Source organism: Cottoperca gobio, chromosome 17 (assembly GCF_900634415.1).
Source record: "Cottoperca gobio chromosome 17, fCotGob3.1, whole genome shotgun sequence".
Classification (NCBI taxonomy): Eukaryota; Metazoa; Chordata; class Actinopteri; order Perciformes; family Bovichtidae; genus Cottoperca; species Cottoperca gobio.
The window spans coordinates 1158777-1173086 of record NC_041371.1 but is presented as its reverse complement, the minus strand read 5'-3'; the positions used below and the strand labels follow the sequence as shown (position 1 = coordinate 1173086).

At 38.7% G+C, this 14310-nt stretch overlaps 1 protein-coding gene across 3 annotated transcripts in view; it reads left to right on the top strand.

Moving 5' to 3' along the window:
- Window positions 1–14310, top strand: part of efr3a (EFR3 homolog A (S. cerevisiae)) — a 99137-nt gene that overhangs the window by 80245 nt on the left and 4582 nt on the right. For all 3 annotated transcript variants that reach the window (XM_029453105.1, XM_029453106.1, XM_029453104.1), the window contains 11 exons: window positions 622–673; window positions 3782–3954; window positions 4374–4449; window positions 6547–6708; window positions 8483–8614; window positions 8783–8850; window positions 9831–9958; window positions 13319–13404; window positions 13541–13589; window positions 13895–13998; window positions 14253–14302. In XM_029453105.1, the coding sequence (XP_029308965.1) occupies window positions 622–673; window positions 3782–3954; window positions 4374–4449; window positions 6547–6708; window positions 8483–8614; window positions 8783–8850; window positions 9831–9958; window positions 13319–13404; window positions 13541–13589; window positions 13895–13998; window positions 14253–14302 (1080 nt within the window). The remainder of the gene's footprint in view (window positions 1–621; window positions 674–3781; window positions 3955–4373; window positions 4450–6546; window positions 6709–8482; window positions 8615–8782; window positions 8851–9830; window positions 9959–13318; window positions 13405–13540; window positions 13590–13894; window positions 13999–14252; window positions 14303–14310) is intronic.

Here is a 14310-nt window from a genome sequence, read left to right as displayed (position 1 = left end):
TGGTGCTGCTGCTGTTGGAACCATTAATTGATCACACTAATGTTTCGGCACCGCTGGACCTTCGTCAAAAGGGTTTTACACTATTCTTACATCTTAAATGGATGATGACAATGTTCCTCTGGTGGGAGTGTTTCCTAATAATTGTAGGCAACATGTGTACAATCTGCCACATAATGCTCCACGTATAAGGAAAGGGTTACATAGAAAAACAGTCCGTGCGTCATTACTTTTGTTGTGGAATTGTGATGCTGTGCAGGACCATTACAGTTTTTGAATGTAAGTGCAACATTGGCAGGTTTACATCAAAACCCATTACCGTCCACCCTTTCATTAAGCAAACATGTGGGGAAAATCAACACTGGCAACTTTCATTCATCTAATGTATGTTTGTAGCTTGTATCTTTATGATAAAGAAGAATACGAGCTGTGAGTCTGAGGAACATTTAGACTCTAAAGGTAAAGATGAGCAAACACAAACAACAACCAGGATGAACTGAAGAGTTATCAGATGCCAAATGTGCGATGAGTAATCTGTTGGATGGTTTAAATTCTCCATTTTGAAACAAAAAGAAGTGACTGTTATAGAAGTTCTGACACGATGTCTCCTCTGCTGTCACTCAGGCATCAGGGCACCAAGCGGATCCAGATGATGCTGCTCAGCTCGCTCCTCATGGTGAGTCCTTCTCTCTGTCTGTACTGTCCACACCAACATATCAAGTAACAAGTGAGGCTGTGAACAGTTCTGCTGAATATGTCATAAACCAACGAAGAAGAAGAACTCCACAAGCTTCATTAACACACAGAAGACATGACAGTCCTGCACACACTGTCTCATTAAACTCCAAAATGTCCAATAAGGAGATAATATGAAAAATGTGAAGTATATAATCATATCGTATAACCAATAAATAATGAAGCGCCTAAATAAATTATTAAAAGGGTTTATTGGGGCTCATTTTTGTCCTCATAACATTTTCCCCACAAAGTCTTAATTATGTATTTGATATTTGGCCATTTTACAGTTCTGGCTCTTTTGGATTAACACTCCAACGCTTCCTTCCCTTTCATTATCTTCTCCTGTGAGACCCTCCTCTCTCTGAGACGAGGAGGCACAGGTGGCACCAACACACACACACACACACACACACACACACACACACACACACACACACTGCTGTCACCCCTGCACATCTTCAGAGTAATTTATTACGCCGTGCGTCTCTCCGCACCCCCCCTCGCCACCACCTGGCCTCCTAATGCAGCTGGGGAAGGGGTGGAAAGTCAAAATATTTATAAAGCAATGCAGCTGCAGATGTGTCCGAGCATAAAGAGTGCGTTCTCTGTCAAAACCCAGATGTTTGAGGAGTGCTCGTCAGGGTGAAGGCAGCAACTGACTCAGTGAAAACTATTCAACAATTAAATAATATTATACTATATTATAGATACTTTTATACTACATTATATTATATACACTATATTATATATATTATATTATATATACTTTTATACTACATTATATTATATATACTTTTATACTACATTATATTATATACACTATATTATATTATATACACTATATTATAGTATATATACTTGATTATACTATATTATATTATATACACTATATTATAGTATATATACTTGATTATACTATATTATATTATATACACTATATTATATTATATACACTATATTATAGTATATATACTTGATTATATTATATACACTATATTATATTATATATACTTGATTATATTATATACACTATATTATATTATATATACTTTTATACTAGATTTATTATATACACTATTATATTATATACACTATATTATAGTATATATACTTGATTATATTATATTATATACACTATATTATAGTATATATACTTTTATACTAGATTATATTATATATACTTTTATACTAGATTATATTATATACACTATATTATATTATATACACTATATTATAGTATATATACTTTATTATACTATATTATATTATATACACTATTATATTATATACACTATATTATAGTATATATACTTGATTATATTATATTATATACACTATATTATAGTATATATACTTTTATACTAGATTATATTATATATACTTTTATACTAGATTATATTATATACACTATATTATATTATATACACTATATTATAGTATATATACTTTATTATACTATATTATATTATATACACTATATTATATTATATATACTTTTATACTAGATTATATTTTATACACTATATTATATTGTATATATTATAGTATATATATTATATAATATACACTATATTATATTGTATATATTATAGTATATACACTATTATAGTATATATATTATATTATACTAGATTATATTATATACACTATATTATATTATATATACTAGATTATATATACTTTTATACTAGTTTATACTATATTATATTATATATATACTATATTATACTAGATTATATTATATACACTATATTATATTATATATACTAGATTATATATACTTTTATACTAGATTATAATATACACTATATTATATTATATATACTATATTATATATACTTTTATACTAGATTGTATTATATACACTATATTATATTATATATACTATATTATATATACTTTTATACTAGATTATATTATATACACTATATTATATTATATATACTATATTATATATACTTTTATACTAGATTATATTATATACACTATATTATATTATATATACTATATTATATATACTTTTATACTAGATTATATTATATACACTATATTATATTATATATACTATATTATATATACTTTTATACTAGATTATATTATATACACTATATTATATATACTTTATTATACTAGATTATATTGTATATATTATAGTATATATACTATATTATATACACTATATTATACATACTATATTATATATACTTTTATACTAGATTATATTATATACACTACATTATATTATATGTATTATATTATATATACTTTATTATACTATATTATATTATATTATATACACTATATTATATTATATATACTATATTATATATACTTTTATACTCAATTATATTATATACACTATATTATAGTATATATACTATATTTTATATAGTTTATTGTACTAGATTATATTATATACACTATATTGTATATACTATATTTAAGCAATAGCTGACGACAGGCCATGGTATATGGTCATAATATTAGTTAACTGTGTTATAATGACCATAAGTATATAATATAATCTAGTATAATAAAGCATATATAATATAGTATATAGTATATATAATATAGTATATGTACTATAATATAATATTTCAAATGATATCCAGAACAGCCTCAGTCAGTCTGTACACATTATACAGCTATGCTGAAGATTTAAATCCACACAAAGTGTTGATCAGTGCTGCAGCAAAGATAGAAACTTTTGGATGTATTAAGATATTACAAATGATAAAAGTTCAAATAAAGGCCGCCTGCAGACCTGTGAGCCTGTTCTGCTGTCACATTGACTTTAGGGTTTTATATAAAAGCTGAAATGTGTTTCATGTAAATCACAGGAACCATTTTTAGAGCAATTAATTTGAAAGCTGGCCCCGTTGTTCACACGGATCATAAATCATCAGAGCAGTCGGGCAGGAGAGGAAAGGTCAACGTTTGGACAGTTTGAGATGCTTGTGAACGTAACCTTTAGCTCTGGGGAAGTTTCTCAGCGATCCTCTGTGTGGATTAAGCACATCATATAACCCCCTCCCCTCTACTGCAGGTGACTTCTGGCTTTAAGTCCAAGTCCATGGCAGCTGCGTTGCCTCCTCCCTTCCTGGATCCGCTCTTCTCCATCTCTCTGATGGAGGACAGCGAGCTGAGGCAGCTGGTGCTCGAGATGCTGCACAACATCATCGATCGCCACGACAACCGCGCCAAGCTACGCGGCATCAGGTACCACGTACACACAAACTGCATCCCTGCATCCGGAGTCACGTAGTGCCAGAGGCTCTGTCTTCAATATCTGGTTTTATCAAAGTAGTTAAAGTACTTTACATCCTGTTGGTAGTTTAATGTGCACAATGATCCAAGAGACATTTTAAACTTTATTTATCTGAAGGAGGAGAATCTTCTCATAAACTTCATCACAAAGTTCATCACAAACATCTGGAGATACGTCTTTAACTGGACAAGTAACTAAAGCTGTCAGACTGATGCAGTGGAGATACAAGTAAAATACTTCCCTCTGAGATTTAGTGGAGTAGAAATAAAAGGATGCATGAAATTGAAATATGCATGTAGACTACGTGAGTAAATGTTACACACATGTTGCATTCACCACTGTTTCCTGCTTTTGTGTCTGACTGTTGCAGAATCATTCCTAATGTTGCAGCTTTGAAGATTAAAAGAGAGAAGATTTCCAAGCAAGATGTTGCATTCATGAAGAAGGTATAACAATAGAAGTTGCTATGATACTGTTGAGCTCTTAGACACTGAGGTCTTAAAGGAAAGTGTGGGGGGGGGGGAGCTGTATCGAAGAAGGTCAAATGGATTCCAATGTAACTCAGCGGAACAAACCATCACATCGACTGAAACCTCTCAAACCCTTTTCCATCGTCTGTGTACAGGCTCAACACATGTCTGTAGGACTGGATGTCTGTAGGTCTGTAGGACTGGATGTCTGTAGGTCTGTAGGACTGGATGTCTGTAGGTCTGTAGGACTTAAGGTCTGTAGGACTGGAGGTCTGTAGGACTGAAGGTCTGTAGGACTTGAGGTCTATAGGACTGGAGGTCTGTAGGACTGAAGGTCTATAGGACTGGAGGTCTGTAGGACTGGAGGTCTGTAGGACTGAAGGTCTGTAGGACTTGAGGTCTATAGGACTGGAGGTCTGTAGGACTGAAGGTCTATAGGACTGGAGGTCTGTAGGACTGGAGGTCTGTAGGACTGTAGGTCTGAAGGTCTGTAGGACTGGATGTCTGTAGGACTGGATGTCTGTAGGACTGGATGTCTGTAGGACTGGATGTCTGTAGGACTGGATGTCTGTAGGTCTGTAGGACTGAAGGTCTGTAGGACTGAAGGTCTGTAGGACTGTAGGACTGAAGGTCTGAAGGTCTGTAGGACTGGATGTCTGTAGGTCTGTAGGACTGAAGGTCTGTAGGACTGGAGGTCTGTAGGACTGTAGGTCTGTAGGACTGAAGGTCTGGAGGTCTGTAGGACTGAAGGTCTGTAGGACTGTAGGTCTGTAGGACTGAAGGACTGACCATCAACACTCTCCAGAAGGATTAGCACGCTGTTCAGGGATCTGTGCAAATAACAACATCCAAATAAGAAAACAAGAAATAAAACAAATGCTAAAGATGAGACACTAGAACTTAAAGAACGATTAAGAACATTTGCAGAAGTTCGGCATCAGTAACATGTTGTTGCATCCTGAAGCTTCATCTTCCCGGTCCCTTACGAACACATGACATCTCCTCAAAGCGCCTGTACATCACACCTGAGCTGTGACCTTTCCTCAAACCTAGAAAGCGTCCGCTCTTCTCCCCAGCAGCTGGCAGCAGATGGAGCCCCCTCACTAACTCTCACTCACTGTCAGAGGTCATCAATGCTGCCTAATTCATTAGTGGTGAATTGGAGTCATTAGCCTTCACTTTCCATTAGGTTCCAAGTCGAGCGTATGATGCACCAGCAAGGCTCCGACGGCGTTTTCTTTTCTTTCACCCACTGGATTATTTTTAGGATGATTCCGAGTTAATGGGGTTGTTCTTTACAGTGGACGGCTCTGTGGTGTAAGGATGGTCAATTAGTCTATAAAAGTTCCGTCATCATTTCCTAAAGCCCACTTGTTATCAGGTATCATATATTTTTGATTTTAAAGATTTCCGTCTTCAGGAACTCATGAGCTTTGATCTGAGAGCCACAGACAGGAAGTCCGACAGTACAGAGAGGTTTACATCGTTACGTGAGATATGATTCTTTTATGCAGGAAGTAGCTTACAGGTGCAACTCGTGCCTGAACACCAGATATTTGGGAGCCTTCACAGTCTTGGACGTTAAGGAGCAAAACCGTCAACGAGCAGGTGAAGAGCTGGAGAACAGATGTTGGTGATGTTGAAAACACCTGGGAGCCCCACACATGTGGGGAACGTACGTCAGCAAGGTCTTCAACTCCCACCCTGTTTTGGAGGATTGTTTCTGGGTCATGGGAGTGGGTCATGTTCAAAACCTCCACTGCTCGAAGCGATGGTCGCTAGGTCATAGTTGCTAACCGTGGGGACATTCATGGCACTCGCTGGAAGCAGGAAAAGAAGCTGATGTTGGCTGGACTCCAGTTCTCTTGGTTGCAGAAACAACAAGTCTGAAGTCTCCGTCTGCGTTTCCTCCCTGACAGGGAATACAGTCTGCATGCTGACACCAAATGAGCGAGATCGCAGATATAATCAGTACAAACACACCTTTTAAAGAGTGTATTTATTAACATGTTCTATATGTTTCCTTCCTCTTCTCTTCATTTCTCTTTTTCTAACTGTGTAATGCATCTCCAGCATGGCCAGCAGCTGTACCGTCACATCTATCTGGGTTGTAAAGAGGAGGATAACGTCCATAAAAACTTTGAGCTGCTCTTCACCACCCTGGCAGTTCTGACCATTGAGCTGGCCAACGAGGAAGTGGTCATCGACCTCATCCGACTCTCCATCGCTCTGCAGGTAACCTTGATTGTTAATCCCACAGATCTTCATCATATTTCATTGATAATGTTGTTGTGACGTGCACATACCTGCAGTGTGTGACTGCGAACATTCAAAGAGAAGAAGAGCTGCAATGTGTTAGTCTTACTATATACGTAAGATAACAAATCAAAGAAGAAGAACAGAGGTATTACACTTTTCTTTTGTGCTAAAACTTAGTTTAAGTCATGAGTTTAAGTTCCTTTTGAGAGAAGAGCGAAAGACATTTCCTCTTCAGGTCGAGTAACTTCTCAGATAATCTAAAGTTATTGAGTCACCGAACTAAAAACTGTTTCCTGATGAAGTTAAAGCTTTTGGAGTTTAAAGATGTTCACCTGAGATGTGGGATGTAAAGTGTGTAAACTTCAGCTCTCACATAAAGCAGAGTGACAACTCAAGTAAAGAAGCATAATCTAAAGTGAGTTCCCTCCCAGCTCTGGGTGTATGTTGTAATACTTGAACATCTTTAAGTCTTCATGCTGCTCAACCTCCCTAAACCTAAATTTATATTGTATTTATTGATATTGTATTTATTTATTTATTTATATTGTATTTATTTATTTGTATTTATTTATTTATATTGTATTTATTTATATTGTATTTATTTATATTGTATTTATTTATTTATATTATGTTTATTTATTTATTTATTTATATTGTATTTATTTATATTGTTTTTATTTATATTGTATTTATTTATTTATATTGTATTTATTTATGTATATTGTTTTTATTTATATTGTATTTATTTATATTCTATTTATATTGTTTTTATTTATATTGTATTTATTTATTTATATTGTATTTATTTATGTATATTGTTTTTATTTATATTGTATTTATTTATATTTTATTTATATTGTATTTATTTATTTATATTGTATTTATTTATTTATATTGTATTTATTTATTTATATTGTATGTATTTATATTGTATTTATTTATTTATATTGTATGTATTTATTTATATTGTATGTATTTATATTGTATTTATATTGTATTTATTTATTTATATTGTATGTATTTATATTGTATTTATTTATTTATATTGTATGTATTTATATTGTATTTATGGTGGCTGATGAGTAGCTGCTCTGTCATCGTCAGCAGCAGAGTCTTTAATGTCGTTAGACTGCAGACCGCACGCAGGTCCAATAAAACCTCCTGCGTGTGAGACTGAAGAGAGGTGTGAAAAATACTCTACACACACACACACACACACACACACACACACACACACACACACACACACACACACACCAGCTGCTCGTTTGTGCATCACACTGAGATCTTATCGTTCTAAGATGTCACAGCAGTGTAGACAACACACACACACACACGTATGAATACACACACTATCGTAGTCCCGTGTGTACCTTCACTGGGAACACCTTTAGTAAAATCACTTCTAACTAGTTAACTATCATTTATTAATGATGTTATTATAAAGTGTTAGCTTTGTTGTTGTTGTTTTAATAGTGGATATGTTGGTTATAATAGAATGAAACATGTTCACAGAGTACAGCCAGGTTTCCTCTGGATCATCAGAGGTCGCAGGAAGCAGCTTCTCACACTCGTCAGTTAAAAGGTCGTCGTCAGGGTAACGACTCCAGTGACTCGGTGTAATCATTTTCATCTGTTAATTAAAATCCTGATGGAAATAATGACTTGTTAATAGTCACGTCGTCCTCCAGTTGAATGTCTTCTGTCCTGCTTGTGTCTACACTCTGATCTAACGTCTCTCTGTGTGCAGGACATGGCTCTGGCTAATGAGGAGAACATGCCGATGTTGATTCGCTGTGGCGTCATGGCGTTAGTGGCAGCGTACCTCAACTTCCTGAGCCAGATGATTGCAAACCCTCCCTTCTGTCAGCACGTCAGCAAGGTGCCTCCTTCTTCTCCCTGGATGTTAGAGAGCACGTTGTGAAATGTTCCTCTTGGAAAACTTGCTCTCTTAATATGCTGATGATGCACCACTGTTTGTGGCTCTACACCTAGTTTGTTATTGTCCTTCTTCTTTATACACTTTGCTGTTTCCGTTGTTGCTTTTCAGGTTATTGAGCTGAGGACCATGGACGCTCCGTACCTCCTCCCAGAGCACATCTTCAGAGACAAGTGTCCGTAAGTGTCCCTGCTTTGCACACGAGAGGCTTGTTTTTATAGACATTTCTAGAAACTGGAACAATCTGATGAGTTGAGGCTGAATGCAGTTAAAGAACCAATCTTAAGAAAATAATGACCTCCCAGGACTCGCAGCCCCACAACATACAGCTTTATAAATCCTCAGGGTGTTAGTCTGGCTACTTGTTTGTGAAGTACAGAAAGTGTGTGTCGGGGTCTGGACATCTTGGTTTGTTTACCAATCATTTGAATAAAAGTGTTTGAATGTTAAACTGTATTTTATTCGGTTTAGACAAAATGTAACGTTCGCTTCTTTGTTTAATAAAACAAAGTGTTTTGGAGAAAACCATGTTTAATTCATCAGGTATCAGGAGGAGTAGGACGATTATGGAATCATACCATACCATATCATAAATGCATGACCTCATTTCACCTGCACGGTGTTTTGGGATCATTTAGACTCCATTAGACGTCAACGTATGTTCAGTAGATCACATCTAAACTTTGTTTCATCAATCTGGTGAAAACTGTGACAAATTGATCCACAGACGTTTGTTTTGTAGTCTTTGATTGTTTGTGAGAGCCACTAATGTTCTCCAGATGAAATCCACGTGGACATGTGCGATGTTTGGATATTTAGTTCTTAAATTTAGCAAAGAACAACAACACTAAACTCTAAATAACATTCTGCTTCGTTCAGCTCCTCACCATCTTCTTGTGCAGCTTCCTGTTTAACATTCTCTCAGCTCCTCAGGAGCAGCCATCCTGCAGCCGTCTCAGTGGAGGACACACACTGGTGCTTATCAGATGTCAACGCCAGTCTCCAGTTTATTTATTTTGAAGATGACAGAGATTCTGGCATCTTGGCGTTTGATATCTTCAGTATTCTAACAGTTCAGTGTGTGAACACCTGCATTTAGATTATGTGGACATCTATTCAAATTCATCCCCATGTGAGTTCTCATCCTGCTTCTTCTCAGACTCCCTGAAACTCTGGACAAGGAGGACAGACTGCTCTACTTCCAGACGGCCGACATGACCGAGTGTCTGGCAGGACCGGGATACAACGCAGAGAGACTCTCCATCCCCTACGTTCCCCAGGTCACAGGTACGACACACACACACAACTTGTAAACACCTTATAAATGTCCTGACTCGTCTCTAGAAGCTCCTGCTTACGTTTCTAACCTGCAGAACTTACGTTTACATGCAAGTGTCGATCCCGACTCTCCACAGAAACCCAACGTGTCGCTGACTCTAGCAGAAATGTTTGTAAAATGATGCACAAGACATCTTGAATATTGAGTTTGTGTGTTAACATTATACATCTTTAATATAGTTTCAGTGGACTGTGATTACTGTGATCGTGGACATTTAAAAATACAACCCAGCACAGTTATGTGTGTGTCCCCTAGGACTGTTGGCGCTCATGGTGGAAGATTCAGCTGAAGGATTATCAGCTTGTTGTTCAGTGAGCAGAAAATCAAGTTTAAAGAACCCGTTGTGTGGTCGGCCTCGTCCTCCCTGGCATCTTAAAGGGACACAAACCTGCGGAGGAAAATAGTTGATTGTCCAGAAACGATTAATAACACTGATCTATCAATAACATGTCTTAACCCAAAGCAGTAAAGAGACGGCTACATGTGCTCTCTGGTTAAACTACACTCTGATTTTGAACCTGTTGAAAACTCTGTGTGTGATTTGGCTAGTCTTTGATCTAACAAGCGGCGTGCGTCTGTTTCCTTCCCTCTGCCGTGCTTTCATCACATCAGTGCTTTACACCGTAGGAAAGATCCTCCACAGGTGCAAGCAGACGTCCAGAGGTAACCTGCTGCAGTAGAGTTGTGTAGATGCTGTCCCTGAGCTCCTGCCATTACCACTGGCTTTAGTTTAGCTGGAAAGATTTAAAGCTTTAGCAGACAAAATATGTATTTTTCAACAACAGCTTTGATAATTTAGTTTTGTGGATCATGCACCTTCCACTGGAGACGAACGCCACGAGAGAAGCAATGCTCATCATCATCATGCTGGAGTTTAACTCCTGCAGGACGTCTCCCACAGGACGTCTCGTCTCCCACAGGACGTGTTCCACAGGACGTGTTCCACAGGACGTGTTCCACAGGACGTCTCCCAGTGTTTGTGCACTCCACTGTCTAACTGCACAATGAAGGAAACAAGACACATGTCTGAGCCTGTAGATTCACTCTGCAGCTCTTTCTGTGGCAGTGACACGACTGAAGTTGTGACGGTGGATGTTTATCCACTCAGCGAAACAGGAAGTAGAACTCAGCTTTGCCTTTCCATTGAGCTCCACACTAACTGTCCCACACTTAGACAGTTCAATACTCCTCGCAGCCTTTTAGTGTCTCTCGTAGTTCCCTGTGATTCACATTAAACTGTTTACAGAAACCAAATGTTCTGATCATTTTTACAACCATCTTGCTTTGCATCTGGAAATGTGATGGTGAGTACGAGTACTGCATATAGATGAGCTATGTAGAATATTAATATTGCAGTAGTTTGTGTTTGTTGTCATGCTCGTTGGAAAGACCAGTGTGTACTGAACTGAATGTATTTCCATTTCTGCCAATAGATCCCATAAATCCGGCACATTGGTGCTTTTAAACTGAAGAGAGCTTCAGTTTTGATTATTAATACAGAACAGAGGATTTCTGCCATTAGGAGCTGAACAGGAGCTGAACGCTCGGCCTGTCTGAGCGGGTTCAGTAGAAATGTCTGCTACAGTTTAACACAGAGATTAATGAAGGACTCAAATACAATCTTTGTGCAGCCAGAGACAGAAACGCTGCATTAAGAACTCGTTGTACAAAAGCCAAAACTTCAACAGCAATGTAAACACACAGCTCTTGTCTGCTCCGGTCATCAGAGCCTTCAGGTGCTGAGTCATACCTGTTCAAAGTGACTCCTGCTAACAACAGTTATAACTGCTGTGCGTGTGTTTTCACACCTCCTCTGATCCGGTGCCGTTTGGACCCTGATCACCTTGAGGCCGTGTTGTTGGTCCAGTAGAGCGAGTACTGCTGTCGCTTTTATTCCCCCGGTGCAGTGAGGATGAATACAGAAGTGCTCCCCTGGGGCACGTGGTACCTCACAGGGTCACGTGGGCTTGTTCCTGGTCGCATTAAACTATGACCTCAAAACTGAAAATGCAGTTTGGTGTTGGGGGGTCGATACGTCACTGCTGGTATCACGTGGACCCCCCCTCGGTGCCTCACAAAGAGCCCACGTTCTGCTAACTAACTACACCAACGTTGACTGTTGGGTGTCAAACACACTTTCTACTCACACCCAGGAGGCAGTTTAATCCTTTATAGACGAAGACAGACAGACGGCACGCCGAGGAGAGTTTACAGTTACAAGTCTTACTTCAGCACCACGGACAGCTCCAAGTCTTCATCAGTGTCCAGAGTGTTTCCTTTAGCACCAGGGTCCTTTTTTATAATTGTTCCCAATAAGGAGAGCGTGTGCGTCCACCTTGAGAGAAAGCGTTGTGTTCTCCGTGCAGCCGCCGCTCTGTGCAGCCGCCGCTCTGTGCAGCCGCCGCTCCGTGCCGCCGCTCCGTGCAGCCGCTCCGTGCAGCCGCTCCGTGCAGCCGCTCTTTGCAGCCAGGAGCCGCTCTTTGCAGCCAGGAGCCGCTCCTTGCAGCCAGGAGCCGCTCCTTGCAGCCAGGAGCCGCTCCTTGCAGCCAGGAGCCGCTCCTTGCAGCCAGGAGCCGCTCCGTGCAGCCGCTCCGTGCAGCCGCTCCTTGCAGCTGCTCCTTGCAGCCGCTCCTTGCACGTCTCTCTGAACTTCTCAGGCGCTGCTGTCGCTCCTTTTATAGAAATTCCTCCAAAGTCAAAGAAATGCACAGCAGACTAATAGATTAGAAATGCGATGCAAGTCTGTCTTGCAGCGGCAGTTACAGAGGTGATGTGTTGCTAAGATATTGTTGTCATAGAAACTAAACCCATGCGCAACAGGAGCGTTTTGATGAAGCTCTCCGCGGCGCCCGACAGAAAGAAACGCTGTGAGGACTTTGGGTCTTCATATTTCAGGGTTCATAGATTGTAACTTGCACAACGCTCAGGTTAATGATTGTTGTTAAGGTTTAATAATGTCTTAATTATGTCCAATGTTGACTTTTTAATATGTAAATCATGACAATGATGAATCTCTGCTAATAATATACTTACAATTGGCTTATTTGTGTAACGTGAACATGTAATTGATATTGTTTAGTAGAGTAATAATGTGTCATTGTCACACTGCTGCTTGGATTCTTTTTTCCGACCACACTTGAAAGCACCATGACACTCAAAGACAGCTGGCAGCGACCCTCCTTAAAAGCATTTGACATCTCATAGCACCAGTGCTGTAAAAGTTTAAAGTTTTCACTTATTGTTTCCAGTAAATCTGAGGATCTAAAGAGATATTAATATCAACGTGTGCTTCACATGTCGTCCTGCAGATAAAGATCGTATGACGAGGAGGAAGAGTTTCGTGGACACAATCTCCCTTCAGGTGGACATTGTGTCCAACAACCTTCCAGACAAGGTCAGTCTTATGTTGACACACACACACACTCACACTCACACTCACACACACACACACACACACACACACACACACACACAGGGATGTGATTTGCAGGCTGACGGCAGGTTTTGATACGTGTGTGTTCTTCCTGCAGTCCCAGCTAGCGGAGGAGATCACGTTCGAGACCCTGAAGAAAGCCATCGGTGAGATCTGAGAAGGTTCCTTTAAGCCTTGTCTCTCCGTGGACACGCTGAAGTGTCTGCCGCAATACTAATGAGATGTTGGCTTTTTGTCGAGCGCTCCATCATCCGCCACAGTAATGTCCCGTGAACTCTAAAGATTCACGACGGGACGGACTGAGTCTGAGTCAGAGTTACTATACAGCTAAAAACATTGACAAACCTTGACATGCACCTGTGCAGTACTTGTGTATTCTGCTCCTGCTCAATATGAGGTCATCCTGTGTTTGTGCCGGTATGTTGTCATCAGTGACAGGATGTGTTTTCAGACACCACCGGGGTGGAGGAGCAGGAGCGGGAGAAGAGGCGGCAGGTGATGGAGAAGTTCCAGAAAGCTCCATTTGAGGAGATTGCTGCGCACTGCGAGTCGAAGGTAAGAACAAAGGAAAGTACTGAAAGTTCTGTACTTGAGCTCGTGTTGAGGTACTTGTACTTTACATGAGTTTGTCCATGTTAAGCTGCTTTATTCAAATGATTCTATAATATTGTATATTAAGTTATTAATCATTAAAGCAGCTCCAGCGTTACCAGCTGCAACAATAATTATAATACAAAATACAAACTTTTGTTATATTATATATTAAATATTAAGTATATTTTTATACTTTAACTTGTGTGTGTGTGCAGGCGAACATGTTGCACGACCGGCTGGCTCAAATCTTCGAACTCACAATCAGGTATGTGT